This window comes from Synchiropus splendidus, chromosome 17, assembly GCF_027744825.2.
Source record: "Synchiropus splendidus isolate RoL2022-P1 chromosome 17, RoL_Sspl_1.0, whole genome shotgun sequence".
In the NCBI taxonomy this organism is placed as follows: domain Eukaryota; kingdom Metazoa; phylum Chordata; class Actinopteri; order Syngnathiformes; family Callionymidae; genus Synchiropus; species Synchiropus splendidus.
The window spans coordinates 11,178,947-11,194,594 of record NC_071350.1 but is presented as its reverse complement, the minus strand read 5'-3'; the positions used below and the strand labels follow the sequence as shown (position 1 = coordinate 11,194,594).

Sequence of the window (15,648 nt, the reverse complement as noted above, 5' to 3'; positions counted from 1 at the left end):
TGTTAAGTCCTTTATATAAAGGGTTTATACATATATATTAAAGACAAAAAATGAGGCCTTACACAGGTTTATATGAGACAAGATCCCTTTATTGATCATGTCTGCAGCTACTTACATAGCAACGAGGAGCACACGCACCTTTATCAGAAACTACACGTCAACAGTTGAACAAAAAGGCAGCCTTGTGAGAGTCGCTATTTGACTCATGGCATGAGCGGACAGAGGCGGAGTATAGAGTAAAGAAGTGTCACAGAGGAAGCACCCCAGACCGACAAGCTTCATTTTTTTGAAATCCCCATCAACATATTCAAACAAATACTGACCACTGCGGGACGATAAAAACATATGTACATCAGAATATATTACAGAACAGAAGTAGATTCTTTTGCTGCCATCTAGCAAAAGACGAAGTACGAAATCGTCCTGTTAAAAATGAACATTTCTGGGTTTCATTTTCTGTCACAGGATTCCAGTTAAGTCCAACAGTTCCTCATCATCGACTCAGACCTCCACGGGAATAAGTGGCGTGGCCGTTTTCCGGATGCAAAGCCAGCTCTTCTGTGCTGCTCAGCCCATTGTTCAGATCTGAAAGGAACAGTAAGAACGTTTCACACACGCACACATGGACAAATCCATCTCCAGTGCGTATGTGTCACCTGTGAAAATGAGCTTCTCCTTCATGACGTTGACGTTCCGACCGGCCCGGTGGTTTACGGCGCTCAACATGATCTGCTCTGGGTTGTAGTTTTGCATGCCGCTCATCCTCCACCTGCAAGTCAAACACAAGGCAAGGAGGTCATGGTCAAGGGGCGTCATGCCATTTAACCTGGCCTGCAAGATCTTTAGTGGATTGCACCATGTCACATGTTGTGATACAGCGAAGTGGTGCCCTCCTGCCACTAGAGAGCAGCAGTCCAACAACTGGAGGATGAATGCGTCAACAAGTAATGGCATAAAGGCCCATTTTTAAAGTCAAGATCAGCTTCCCAGGAGGACTGAATGACTGATGTTTGGTCTTATATTTCCTTCAAAAACAATAGTACAGTAGTTACATGTGTTTTACTAGTATTAACTACACCCGGGTTTCAGAATTTGACTCCTTCAGTAAAACAATTGAAGAAAGTGGAGCGGTGACTGCAGGGCGACAAACACAGAGGCAGGAGCAAACGCAGAGGCCGGACCTACCTGATCATATGATAGCTGACAGAAGCCAGGGGCAGCGCAGCAAGGTTGCGTGCAGATCGGACAAGATGAAGATGAAGATGAAGCCAAAGAAGAGAAGGAGATTGGACAGAGGAGGAGCGAGAGGTTAGAGAATGGAGGTGAGTCACGGAACAATGTTTAGACTAAAGAGAAGCGCAGAAGCGGACAGAGCTCATAAATGTGACGCTTCTATTAAAGCTTCTATTAAACTCTATTTAACATAAGATTGATCATGTCAGGTTTGTACACGGAAGCCATGTTTGTTATGTTGCAGGAGCGGGGCTCATTCAAAGAATGTGAAGGCAACGTTCCCTCTCTTCTTTTCCTGACCGCTTCACTTACTTCTGAAAACCGAAGATCACGAAGATGATGGCGAGGGAGACCAGATCCGAGGTGATCCAGATGAAGTTGTAAGCACTCTGACTCTGCAAGACAGGAGACAGTCCGGCCACCGGAGGTCACTATCATCATGCGCCTCCGAGCTCTCAGCCAACTCAAAGACAGCTGCTTGAAAGATCTGTGTCCTTGACTCTTTCCCATGGTCTGCTTGTTTTCTGGCGCCACGCTGAGCCCCCTCATATTTCTCCGCAGCCCTCTGGACACGCCGCTCTCTCGTCAGTCTCTGTCCCCCTCCCCTGCTGTCCCCTCATCTTGAGTGACCTTGTGTCTGTGCGGTGTGTGTTTGCGTGCGCGAGAGAGGAAGGACTTGTTTACCATCAGCCAGATGGGGTAAGGCACCTTTCGGAGGACTTGGGGGGCATCGGAGGAGACGGAAGGCACCCCGCTACACCACAGCAGCGAGTAGAGCCAGGGCTCGTTCACTGGGTAGACGTTCACGCTAATGTTATTGGCCAGATATTCCCTGTGGGCAGACACACACTCATGTCAGGACTACTGAATAACTCTCACGGTCACTGAGCTACTTCTTTAACACTGCACTGTTGCCAGCTGTGGAGGTTACACGCACACACTGCAGCCAAACATTTTGCGAATCATTCCCAAAAACCTGTCTTGGTACAGGTGTATAGGGCCAGCAGGGCTAACTGTTTATCACGAAACCTCATTCAGAGACCACTAGATGGAATGACAAGTAACTACAAGTAACATCCGACTTATGACCTGCTCGACTTACGTCCACCTGTACTCACGACCACGGCCAGCAGATGCTTTTTTTTTTGTTAATTCAATGTCTGGCACCGCAGCACAGTATCCCAGGATCTCACTCTCACACAGCGATCTGCCACTGAAAAGTACCTATAGTAGTAACAAGAACCCTCGCGTCGGCCATTTTGAATGGCATTCGACTTACGACCAGTTGGTCGGAACCGATCCCGGTCGTTTCAATGAAACCACTTTTAAACCAAGAGTGCCACCTAGTGAGCTAAGAAGAACTAAGACTGTTTCACGAATCCCCATGAGTCTATCACAACTATTTCTTAAACCAGCACAGCTTCCTACTCCTCATTGTTTTCATGGTACTCATATAAAGACGGACATTTTCGGTTGTGTACTGTGTGTGTACTGAGCACCAGCAACAGCAGGAAACATTTGCTACTGATTTATAACCAACATCTGTCGCTTAAATTGGATGCTCAGTTTCGGAAAACCTCAGTGTTTATAATGCATGTGTCAAACTCAGGGCCAGGGGGCTAAATTTGGCCCAGGAACTCTTGATATGTGGCCCACAAGAACCTGAAAGGATTGCTTGAGGTATACTACATCCCATGTTGGAACTATGACAGCCAAAAACAAATGACTTGTAAAAAAATGTATTATGTAAAGGACAAAATGAAAAAAAAAAGTAAAGATTTCTGAAGGGTAACAATGCCGTGGCAATAAAAATGCTATAATGCTATAGTTGGTGTTCAATTTTGTACCCTTCGGTTTTATGTGAATTTTATTTAAAGATAAATCATCAGCAATAGCTTTGGAAAACCATGGAAATAATTTTCTCATAATTGAGTTTGCGGGACCTAAAGTATGTGAAAATGGTAAATAAAAAATAAATAAAAAATTTCTGGTAACTTTTGGTTAAACATTTGTGCATGACATTACATAAATCATGATTTTACTTAATCTAGTCGAAGGCCGCCCTTCTGTCTGAAGTGATCCTCCGTTTCATGCCAACAATAAAAACAAAAATGTCCAGGAAGATGTACAAAATGTCCATCTAGTTGTGGTACAATGAAGAAAGCATCAGCTTACTGTATCTCTTTGTGGCTGGCTTTGCTGTAATGAAGAGTCAGGCTTGTTATTCCTCGCTGCCGTATCTCAGCCATCGACAGCTTCTCGTGCGAGGCCTGCTGAAAGCCTCGTACCCTCCCCCTGTCTGTGTCGGGGGTCCACGTCACCTGCCACCAACACATGAGACCGGCGGACCCTCTCAGACGGATGGAACACAGCCTGGTCTCACTTGGAAACCACATAGTCACGAGCACGATAGAAGGATGGTTATGGAGGCACCTACAGTCCTCACCCTCTTCTGGGAAATACCGGCCTTCTGCACGGCCCACATGGTGTCCATGAACCAGTTGCGGGACCTGGGGTGCTGCGGCGGAGGCTTGCGGATGTTGAGCAGCACCGAGCTGTTGGCTCGGGCGGCCAGACGCAGGAGCTCCACCAGGCTGCACACGGTCTGGTTCCGGATCCTGTTGCGATCCCTCGCTGTCAGCGTTTCCACTGTCCAGTAGGGGTCACTCTAATGTCAGAGGATGGTAGGATCAACTCTGGACGTGACTGGACTGGACGTGAAAAAGCATCAGTAGTTTACCGTCAGAAACCACTGGCCGGCGTTCAGCGAGCGCAGCTCGGTCCAGTTGAAAAATGAGGCATCTTCATACTGTCTGGACGGGAAGACCTTGCTGACATCGGTGGTCCGTCTCAGGGTGCTGTCTCTCATGAGGAAGGGCACCCCCTCCACACTAAGAGGGACCAAGCACATACAGTTCTTCCTTTACCCCCTCCTCTTGAAACAGCGAGGAGATCAACCAAACACACTCAGCATCCGCAGGAGGAGGAAGCGCACGTGCAGCATGAGATGAAAGCATGAATGATAGACTCAAGTGTGATCAGCGAGGAAGCTAATAACCTGAGAGCCACGTCGGCCTCCAGGGAGCTGGCGCCGTGCTGCAGCGCTCGGTTAAAGGACACCATGGTGTTTTCAGGAGCCAGCTGCAGGAGAGAGGGTGATATCTGTCAGTAACCATGGCAACGGACACATATCCAAGGAGGTGTACTTCAAGAAGAAAGGAGCTTTAATTAAAACACATTTGAATGATGAGGCGAAAAGTGAGAGTTGCCTGAAGAGGCAGTCAGATGGTCACATGATCAGGAGCGCTCGACGCATACATCTCATCTGGGTTTGACATTTTCTGATTCGATAACAGTGTTTGAGACCTGGCAACCCTTGTATTTTTCAGTAACCCGCTTGCACTAACTGAGTGCAGGGACAAGTGTTGCTTGTGTTCCAGGTCTGAAGGACCACATCGTGTCTCCTGCGCTAGCTGGATCAGACGGTGAGGTCTGGCAGATCACCAACTCACCATGGGTGCTCCTCTTCGGCCGATGACATCAGGTCGTGGTTTGAGGGTGTGGCAGTCCATGATGCAGGGGCAGGTGAAAGTGAGCGGGGCCAAGTACAGAGCCACGAGGAGCAGGATGTAGATGAGCAATATGATCATCTGAAAACCTAAAATGAGGAGTTCGGAAGTCACTTTAAATTAATCACACAGATAGATAAATAAGTTGGATGGATGGATGATAGATAGACGGACGGACGGACAGACAGACAGATGGATAGATAGATAGATAGACAGACAGACAGACAGACAGATAGACAGATAGATAGATAGATAGATAGATAGATAGATAGATAGACAGACAGACAGACAGAGAGACAGACAGACAGATAGATAGACAGACAGACAGACAGACAGACAGATAGATAGATAGATAGATAGATAGATAGATAGATAGATAGATAGACAGACAGACAGACAGACAGACAGACAGAGAGACAGATAGATAGATAGACAGACAGACAGACAGACAGACAGACAGACAGACAGACAGACAGACAGACAGACAGATAGATAGACAGATAGATAGATAGATAGATAGATAGATAGATAGATAGATAGATAGATAGAACCTACTTGATCTCTCCCTCCGGACCACATACCCAGCTACCAGCCAGCTGATGGCCGTGACTGTTGCCAGAGCTCCAATGTGGAGAAAAGGTGCTGTGGACTGAAGCCAGAACAGATTTAGGAAACTTGAATTCACTTCATTGTAAATCACGGAAAGATTCTGAGCATTAACATTTTGGTTCAGTAGGATCTCAGCCTCCTTTCTGAGGGTGAGGTGTGTCCTGGGTGAGGACATGCAAACCAACACGCCTCGCAGATAGAGGAGGGATGAACAGATATTCTGCCTCAGCATGTATCCATCAGTACCGCGCAATGATGCCTCAACAATTGTGTAACAACTTGTCCCCTTTATAACCAGAATTCTCTCCCAAAAAGTGGGTCATTCTCACTTACCTGGAGTGACACCAGCAGAATATCCCACTCGTCCCCCCACAAGTCGTCCACAGAGACAACTCCAGAGATGGTGGTGACCAGCGTGGCCAACACTCCGATCTGTACACCAGAGGAAAGCATGACATTCAGCTGAGTTGTCTTCATGGGGCTTTGAGAAGTACCATGTCAGCTGACCTTGTGAACCCAGTAGAGGTTCAGCTGCTGGCCCAGCGACACATGGAAAAGTGCTAAGATCTATGGGGGGAAAAAACATTGTAAGGAGAGATAGAAGGTGAGAGCACAGGTGGCAGACCGACCGTCAAGAATGTGATGTAGCTGAAGCCCACTGTGGTGGAGGCCAGCAGGGGGATGGTCTCGTCCTTCCACTCCCCGGAGCGGTTGTACACAGACCTGCAGCAAAATAGAAATGATGTTGACTAGACTTTCCATTTATGTTTGGTGTGGCATCTTTTGTTGGTTATATTGAGCAAACTCACCAGTTGAACTCGTTGAAATCATTCTGAGCCACCAACCAGAAATAGGCCCAAAAGAGAAGCAGGAGGAATGAGCTGCACAAGAGGAGGAACCATGTGCACTCCCACTGAGAACAGAGGCCAAGTTCACAATGAAATATACGTGATAAGAAAGGCTTTTAAAGACCAGGTAAAACACTTGGGTCCAGCAGGACATGATCAGAGCTTCAATAATGAAGCTCCTTGAGGGGCCACATTATTAACTGGGACTGTTGTGAGGGGCCATCATGCCAAAAAACCTAAGTTATGAAGAGAAATATGGGAGAAAAAAAATTAATACAACATAAGGAAGTGTGTAAACCTGTTAATAAATAAAAAATGCTGCAAAAAAATAGTATGAATTGGGTTGTTTTGGGGTAATTTTATACACAATTATTATTCATATTTACATATTCATATTTTTAGACGGAACCCGTAGATTTCCATTGTAAATCGATGAATTTTGTGAAGATTATGTATGTATTTAAATTGCAAATGCCAATTGCAAACAGGAAACATTAAATAAAATAAATGTAATTTTTTAAATCTGTTTTCGGGAGAATCATTTTCACAAATAGTCAGTTAAAGCCAGGCAGTCAAACGTATTGAATGTAACTACTCATGCATGAAATGGTAATGAAAATAAATGAAAAAAGGGAGAAAATAAAAGTCTTCACAAGTTGTATTTAGAAATGAATAGTGCAGACTAATAAATTAAAACATTTGTAGATGACCAGTTTCACTCCCATAAATAACAAATAAATAAATAATAAAGTAAAACAATTGGCCAACTGGGAATGTTTCTAGGGGATATTTTGACATGACACACACTTGACCTGGACCATATATGGAGAGCAATGAAACCATGTTGCCACTGATCTTCTGAGCCAGCTTTATAAGCAATATGAGGTCGGAGGAGATGCTTATATTCTGTTTTGCGTGTAAGAGGGGGGAGCGGCAAGAAGGAGATCCTGTTCCACCTTCAAGGACCCTCCATCACTTAACAGGATCACAGGAGCTAATGTCGGGTGAGCGGAGGGGTAGACCATGATCGGACTGTCAACAGAGCCTTTAGCAGCTTTACAGCACGCTGTGTAGGAACTGGAAGCTTATATAACAGGCTGGGAGTTAATAAGATGTGTTGCATGTCGACAAGACTTGTGAGTGGTTAAGCTAGTTGAGGAAAAGAGGCAGGAGGACTAGTGAAGCACGGGGGAGTAGAGGAAGGGAGTGATGGACAATAATTAGAGGCGAAGAGGAGAGTGCGGGCAGGTTGGAGTGGGCGGAGCCAACTGTCAGAAGAGTGGTGAAGAATGTTAAAAAGAAACAGTGGAAGACAGCGGGCGGAATTCAAGGATGTGCCGAGGGAGGACGTGAAGAAGACAGGTGTGACTAGGGAGGAGTAAGGTCAAGGTGGAGGAGGCGGAGAGAAGAAGAGCTGCACGCAGAAGCTGCTCATGTACTGGCTGAACACATTTTTCCCACAGAGGTTTCTGTCGGTATTTTTCAGTCGACAGATCAAACCAGCAAGGTAGTGGCTTTGGATTAGTTTCAAGGTCAAAGGTTGGAAGCGGGGTCAAAAAAAGGTGCTGGCTGTCAGCTCAGCTAATCCTAGGTGGCGCAAATCTCTCCGGTGCTGATGAAAGGCACCTGAACTCAGCGCATTCTGCTGTCGGCCGACAGGTCTGGTTGAGCTGACTTCCCACAGAAGCCGTTATAAGTCAAACATATTTTGATTCAGCCCGATCATTTAACGCTCGCGTCAGTGTTCGCTGTAGAATGTAAAGAAGGTAGTAGCCAGATACAATATGAAAAGATGTGAAACAGAGGGTCGGCTTGACACATAAACACAGCGAAACTTGACAATCCTGATGTGAATCTTCCTCCATATTCAAATGCGCGAGCAACAGTGAACAAGCTTATTGAATGTTAAAGTTGAATGTCCCACGCTGTTTCCTCAATAAATGAATCGGTCTTCATAAAATCATTCAAATTCAACCACATAATTCATGCGTCTGAGAACTGGCAGGCTGGAGAGAAACAGACCGGCAGCACAGAGAAGAACAATATTCATAATTCTGAATCTATCACACACTTGACCACACATTTATGGGTGAGATGGAGTTTCTGTCTTGCATTGGTGCATTCCAGCAGCATGACTTAATACTTTATATGAAGATGAATGTGAATGAGTACGATGAATTGCATTTCACCAAAGTGCTATCAAAGGTATCGCATCTTACCTCAGTTTTACATGGAGTTTTATGCTACTGCAAGAGGGGAACTCAAACTATATCACACCGATGACAACACTGAGCTTGACATAACCACCACCCACACATTGTCTCTTGCCAACATACAAGACAAGGCATTAAATTCAACCATAACATTTGGAGAAATGACGCAAAGCATTGCGTAATATCACCTTGTTTTGGAAACTCAAGACAATTAAGGAGTTTATAGCTAAACACTGCTGCTATCAGCAGAGATTCACAGAATTATTATCGAAGCCCTGGTTGTGAAACTGATCTGTCCAGTCATATAGTTATATATTTTCATTCCTGCCACAACTGACTGAATCTCCCGCCCTTCACCAGTACATGTAGTATCTATTGTATATAGTCATGTTCCAGCTGACTCCTAGAACTCGCCATATCGTCAGCCATTTCTTCAACTCGCCTGTAACCGTTCGCTCATTTCCTGAGACATGAATGTCAAGATTCACCTCATATTCTCATTGATTATTGCATTTGAAAATATTCCACACAACTGACAATGCTTTTCTCCCAACATGGCCATCCATTGTCCCCAGTTCTGTTGTACGGAGGACAGTGTTGAGTTCTCCTGCAATAAAAATGCATTTTGATGATGTCACATCAAGAACAAAAGTTGAATCCTGCAGCTGTGAGAACATGTGAGGACCAGGGCGATGACAGACTGAACCAGATCACTGGGAGCATCTGTCAAGAAAACAGGGTGGACCAACCAGATGAACCATCTCAGCTTGAATACAATGACCAGTGGATGGATGAAGGTGCAACAACAATGTGTAAGAACTGCTTCCAGTTTATACATTTGCCATACAGTGCAACCATCTTCAACCAGATGGATGCTACCAACCTATACTTCCAAGACAAACATCTTTTCAGTCCCTTACATCGCCTCCCCGTTGACTATGTTAGTTTATCTGATAACAATACAACTGCAACACTGTTCTTTCCATCAAAGCACTGAAGGCCTCATAGAATACAGCTTTCTATTCCCTCCATTTCATACTTCATTCCCATCATTTATCAAGCAGCACCTCTTCTTACAAATTGTCCGACTGACACTCAACTGACCAACCGACAAACTCCAGTCACACATGTCTCAAAACAAATCTGTCAAACTAACCCACCAACAGGTCTATTAGCATTGACCATTACATGCACCGCCGCTGTTGCTGTGCACTTTGATACGCTTGGACCACCTATTAATGGTAAACAAGAATGAGAACGAAAGCATCTAGGTCCAACAACCACCCAATTGAAAAGCTTGTTTAGTAGCAATAGCTCTGCAGTTCCACAGTTGTGACAGTGTATAATAAGAGACTTACCATTGGCCGATTAAAACTAAATAAAAAGTGCTGTTTGTATTCTCACCCCAATACACTTCTGTTTAACCTTTCTATATCATAGTTTTTTTACATTAAGACCCACCATTTTTGTTAGTAATATATGATTCAAGCATCATAAAATGTCCCCAAAAATGATACTGAAAAACAGGAATATGGAAGACATAAAAATAACACAGATTTCATAGGGTCATATACAATACACTTTGGTTTATGCTCAGTTTAGAATTCCATCTACAACACAGTTTTCCTCAAAAATTTAGTCGAACAACATATTCTGAGAGCCTCAGCTAGCATGAGGAGTGATACCAAGACATATTTTAAATTATGATATTATGAATACTACAGTATAATGACACCCTGAAGCCCGTGGTCGCACCACATTTTGTAGAAAGTGATCTGATGAATCACGTTTTTTTTTTTAAGCCTAAGATTCATACTTTGATGACTCACTCATTCCTCAGCTGCACATTATGCACTGAGGATAAACGTCCAATCACTCTTGAATCCATTTCCTTTGCTTCATTACAACCTGCGTCACTGATGGTGAACATGGAAACACAGACAAGAACCTGAGACACCGGCAGAAATACATCCGAAGATTGCCTTTCTGAAACTACAATTCAAACAGCAGCTCAGACCCACCCAGTGAATTTACAATATATATTAATGGAACTGTCCTGGATCATCCCCAAAAAGTGATTTGAGTGTCTCTTGGCCTGCACCTCGCCGAATCCATCAAGCTTCATTAGAATGGGAAAAAAAAATGGGAGGTCCTGCCGAGAATCGGAGACACCAACCTAATCTCATAAAGAAGCTCTCTCAATCTGTCTCTTCTATTTTGTGCTGCTTTATCAAGGCAGACAGCTCTGAGCTAACTAGTCGACATTCAGATCTTCAATACTGCAATGGAATGAACGCTTACCCTGGAGCTGTCTTCTTGGGAACGCTGGTAGCGTTTCCAACGGCAACCATAGATGCCGGTGACCAAGGACACAAAGACCTGCTTCTCATAGACCTGCAAGGGTTGGTGTTTCACCATGCTCCTTCAGCCTCAACGCGCCGCCAGTTAGTGAACATCCCACACCAGACCGATGCACCCTGCAGGAGACCATAAGGAAGCATCACCAGACCTTTCCTTCACAATTACATGTTGTCATGCCGTGGTATTTTCACAACAGACGGCCAATATGTTGACAGCCCCGAGCTTTGTTGAGAGTGAAAACACCAGTCGGAGCACAAAGGTGAGCGGCGGCTGAGAGACACATAATAATACGGTCCTGCCTTAGAAGCTCTGAGCTCGACAGCTTTCAATGGAGGCCATTGATGAAGACGTCACAAGCACCAGTTGGACTTGAACTAAACACAGGGAGTTAAATAACTTCAATTTAATATCACTTGAATTCACTGAACTACATTTGTATAACAGTATTTTTTTTTAATGGCAACTTGACGGTTCACAGAGGCTGAAGCTAAAGTGTACAACAAAAATAAGTTCAATTTGAGGACACTTCCAAGTTTATTTTCTTTCACGTTCACTCGTATCTAACTAACTTGGCATCAGCAAAAGTGACTTGTGCAATATTACAGTAGAACTGAACTCGAGCCAACTGTCAGTGAGAATGTGGTGAATGTTGTTCAGCAGAAATCAATGCTTTTATCCAAAACTCTGAGCTCACACAGCTAAGGTGTGATGCATTCAGGTGACTCAGTAATTCTTCACTCCGGCAGTTTTGGTGCTGCTTTATGGTCCAAGTTCACATGATCTCAGGTGTATATTTCCTCAACCACGTCAATGTCTTGAAGAACTCTTGACATATATGAATAAGAGCAACAAGCATTTTGTCAACAGGGAGTTTGTTTTTCCCACACTGCCATGTTTATTTACTTATTAATATTTAACATGATGGGAATATTTCACGCCAATAATCGTATCACCTATAACAGCGACGTACCTTGAGCAGGTTAATAGTCTCAAAACACTGGACATCAAAGTGTTACTTACAGACCATAACAGCAGCTAATCTGTAATTGAAATCATACACAACGTCCAGTATTGATAGAGTAAACACAGTAACACCTCAAACGTCTGACTGCAAGTGTAAACAAACAGTCAGCAGATATTCCATCCCAGTAATATTGCTCAGCGGTGCACTGTCATTCTTTCATGTTCTCACCTGGATTTGTGCCACTCATTGATTCCACCTCAGCTGAAGCCAGGTGAGTCATGAACCAGACTCTCTGCTGCCAACCGCAGTGGAATCATTGAGTAATAATAATAATAACAATAATAATAATACAGTCATCTCAGTCCCAGACAGCTCCAAATAGCTTCATACTATGAGAACTGACTCTCAGCCTGAGTCTTCTTTTTCTAGCCTTCCATTAGTCACGTCTTCCATTAAATTTAAAAACGCATGCATTAATAATCGCCCAACTCTTCGCTGGGATTTAGACGAAAATAGTTTCCATTATCGCCTCGGAGAAGAGCACCGGAGCCACCTGCTTTATTTTATGAGCCGCCAGTATCCCCTGGCGACCGGGATGTCGTCAGAAGCTCCGTCGGATCATCAGCCATTTATTATGGATAATTGAAGTTTGACAGATCATGTCAATGATTCTGCTGGAAGGCTGGCGGCGTGTGGGCAGAAATCTACAGGACAGGGAGCTTCAGGAGGAGTGTACATCGCCTTATGAACAATGTGGTCACAACTGTGAGTCATGACAGGCAGAATTACTGATATTATTACTGATATTTACTGCATCTGCTGCAGCTACAGCTGTGGAATGAAACATCTATTGACTTAGTCTGTTGAAGGAGCATCAAGTCCCTGTAAGGAATCACAGTAAGTTCAGGGTGATATTTCTTACAATGAAAGTGTGTGGGACTCTGTTGCAGCCCTGATACTCTGATGCAGCGGCGAGTGTGTTGCTTGCAACCACTGCTACAAATGCAACAATTATGATGAGAAAATTTGAAAAAAAAAAAAAAAAAAAAAAGGATTATTATTTCGAAACGCTAAGAGGTGTCATTAGCAAATAACTAAATAACAACAAACATGTGTTATTAATAATAATAATACCCCCTTTTAATGGGGGAAGATATTACATGCGGAAATAAATGGGAAGAGAATATTATATACTATGTATACATGAATTATAATTCCAAAGATATAAATTTTTGCCTCAAGGAAGTTATGTGGTAAGTAATTGTCTGCACTGATCTGTCTGTCCGTCTCATGACAAAATAAATTCAATACTGATCGAAGAGATTTCAATTGCATACTCAAGAGACGTTGAAAATATGCTCCAGATTACCATTTAGGTTCTTGAATCTTTAGAGGCATTCGCATCCTGAACGTTGTTCGAGCAAGTTCTGGGCTCGCCACTGTCACCTTATGTCTAAAGCTACATAGATCACCGGAATAAAGGACGGTGATAACAGGCTGAAATCACGATATGAGTGACAATCCGATTCTTGGTAGAGGTCTGCACTGTCTCAGCGCTTTTCTAGTTAAAACTTTTTATGAATTTAATCCATCAATTTGTTACATGGGTCCTGGGAGCGTGTATTAGTATTATACCAAGGATTTGGTCCCAGACTCTGAGCCAAAAAGATATTTACACTGTAATCATAAAGGAAATATCTTTACAGTTTAATTTAAAAGATTTTAAGATTTTCTGTGTGTCATAGACAGTATCAAAATATACACTCGACATCACCTTTGACTTTAAGTGGAAAATATGTGTCCCCTTAAATTTTATGTTTAATATTTGATCATTTGAGAAAGTTCCTACATGATGAACACTAGTGATGAAATTCAAAATATTTGTTTGAGCTAAATTTAGCTTCATAGCAACAGCCCTAACTTTTGGGGATTTAAGGCGGTTCACCATCTTAACAGTATATAAATAAAATATCAAGGTTAAAGTGTAAATTAAAATGCTTTATAGTCAATCTTCTTTTAAATTGAAATGAAATATTGCTGCAGGAAACGTGCGCCAAAACAACGAGAGTGCCAAGTGACAGTGACTGAGATTATATGAAGATAATCGGATTATGCGCCCGCAAACACGTTCAAACACACTTTACCTCCACGACAGCCGATTTACAGGTTAAAAAATACAATGTGTCGGAGGACCGCTTCTCCCTTCATGTCCTCATGGTGTCTCCTCTCGGATGCGCCGCACAGAATCAGATGTTCTTCAAAGTTCCCTCCGGAAGTCACGTCCAAACGCAGGGTTAGTTAAACTCCAAAATCACCTGTCGACTGGAGTTAAGTTAAAATATATATTTGTTTAGAAGCATAAATTCCTCCTCCAGATGAAGACAGGCGACAGCTTTCATACAAGAGTTCGGCACAGTAATCCGGACTGCACCGGCGGTACCAGGTGGGCGGAGCCAAGCCGCCTGCTGAAGAAAATAGAATTATTTATGTGTCAAAACTTTTCCCACAGTGGTTGCTTGGATGTTACATTTTTTTGGCGCAAGTGAATATTCAAATGAACTTTGGGTGCGTGCTACATGAACATTTTTTTTTCATTTAAAATTATGTCTTTTCATCCCAGAAGCTGTGTTTTTTATAATAATAATAATAATAATAATAATAATAATAATTCACTTCTTAATAAGTGAAAGGAAACTCGGATCTTCACCATTCATGAGTGCCATCCACTTTCCCTGTGTTGTGAAGCTCCAGCATCTTGGTGCTCCTGTATGACAAAATCATGCAACTGAGCTGAGCCAAAAGGCAACCTAAAGAGCTCAAAATGAGAAGCTGACAATGGCACAACCTCTGGCTATAATTTCCTCGACTCTGCTGCACATATTATGAGTTAGAAGCTGGGGATGTTGGAAGATGGGGGGCATTTAATGAAGCCTCTCAGCGGGGTGACCAGGTTGCCAAGCGGCATGGTCCAGCATCGGGTCAATCCCTGGCATTCCTGGAATAAACCGAGCACCACCACAGCAGGAGTTTTGTAAAGAGCCAGACGGTTCAGGGAACAAAAGCCCAGACGCCAAACGAATTACAGCGTTGACCAAGAAGATAAATGGACTCAAGTGGTATTGTTTTCTAATCCGGTTTTATGTATGAAGTCAGTGCATCTGGTGGTGAAGTTCCCGCTGACTGCACCAGAAAAGTTTCTGGTCTTCACCCCTCAGCAGCCCGGGTGCACAGGTGGGAACACCTGGCAAAGACTGAGGCACAGCAGATGAGTCAGGTCTTGTGCAGATCTATTCCAGGACTCAGAGTCAGAGATTAACTCTTAGCTTGGGATAATTACGTCAGATCCCTTTAATCCCACACTTTTTACCAGAGTCTTACCCTCAGCAAGCAACCTTCCTCTCACACGGTTGACTGAGACTCTGCTCGACTATTCTGCATTAGAATGCTACCATTATGGCCTGGTGTTATGTCAACAGGAGGATGGTGGTGGGGGTGCGGAGGGCCGGACATGAGCGTCAGTCGTCAGCGTGAATGGATTATTGTCTGTTAAGTGAGGTCGAAGCTTGCTTGACCTTGGCCGAGTCAAAGCAAGCGCCCTGTTGCCCTCTAGTGGACACTGCAAGAACCTCTGCATAATAATAATAATGATATTTTTTCACCTTAGCCACAGTATACAATATTAGTAAATAATTCACGACTATCCATCACAGTTTCATCTATAGCACTCATATACTCTTTCATTAATGCAAGAGATATTTTAGCGTCTACACTTCATTTGGTGCTGGAATAAAAAGCAACTTATAAAACTGTTATTAGGTCTGAATTGTGCAGGGGAGACAACATTTTATTTG

General features: G+C 43.5%; 1 protein-coding gene across 4 annotated transcripts; it reads right to left on the bottom strand.

Moving 5' to 3' along the window:
* Positions 1-89: 89 nt before the first annotated feature.
* Positions 90-14,218, bottom strand: gdpd5a (glycerophosphodiester phosphodiesterase domain containing 5a). Of its 4 annotated transcripts, none has more exons than XM_053847860.1 (17): positions 13,942-14,218; positions 10,774-10,949; positions 6,221-6,324; positions 6,041-6,134; positions 5,919-5,978; positions 5,745-5,843; positions 5,358-5,451; positions 4,746-4,891; positions 4,292-4,374; positions 3,974-4,124; positions 3,671-3,901; positions 3,409-3,554; positions 1,918-2,065; positions 1,546-1,628; positions 1,186-1,200; positions 657-769; positions 90-585 (listed from the first exon to the last, which is right to left on the bottom strand). In XM_053847860.1, exons 2-17 carry the CDS (start codon positions 10,888-10,890, stop codon positions 494-496), a joined length of 1,776 nt encoding a protein of 591 aa, XP_053703835.1. In that variant the 5' UTR covers positions 10,891-10,949; positions 13,942-14,218; the 3' UTR covers positions 90-493. The 4 variants fall into 4 exon arrangements, with proteins under 4 accessions (XP_053703835.1, XP_053703836.1, XP_053703838.1 ...); XM_053847861.1 differs by having other exon boundaries at positions 3,680-3,901; XM_053847863.1 differs by lacking the exon at positions 1,186-1,200.
* Between the last annotated feature and the right edge of the window lie 1,430 nt (positions 14,219-15,648).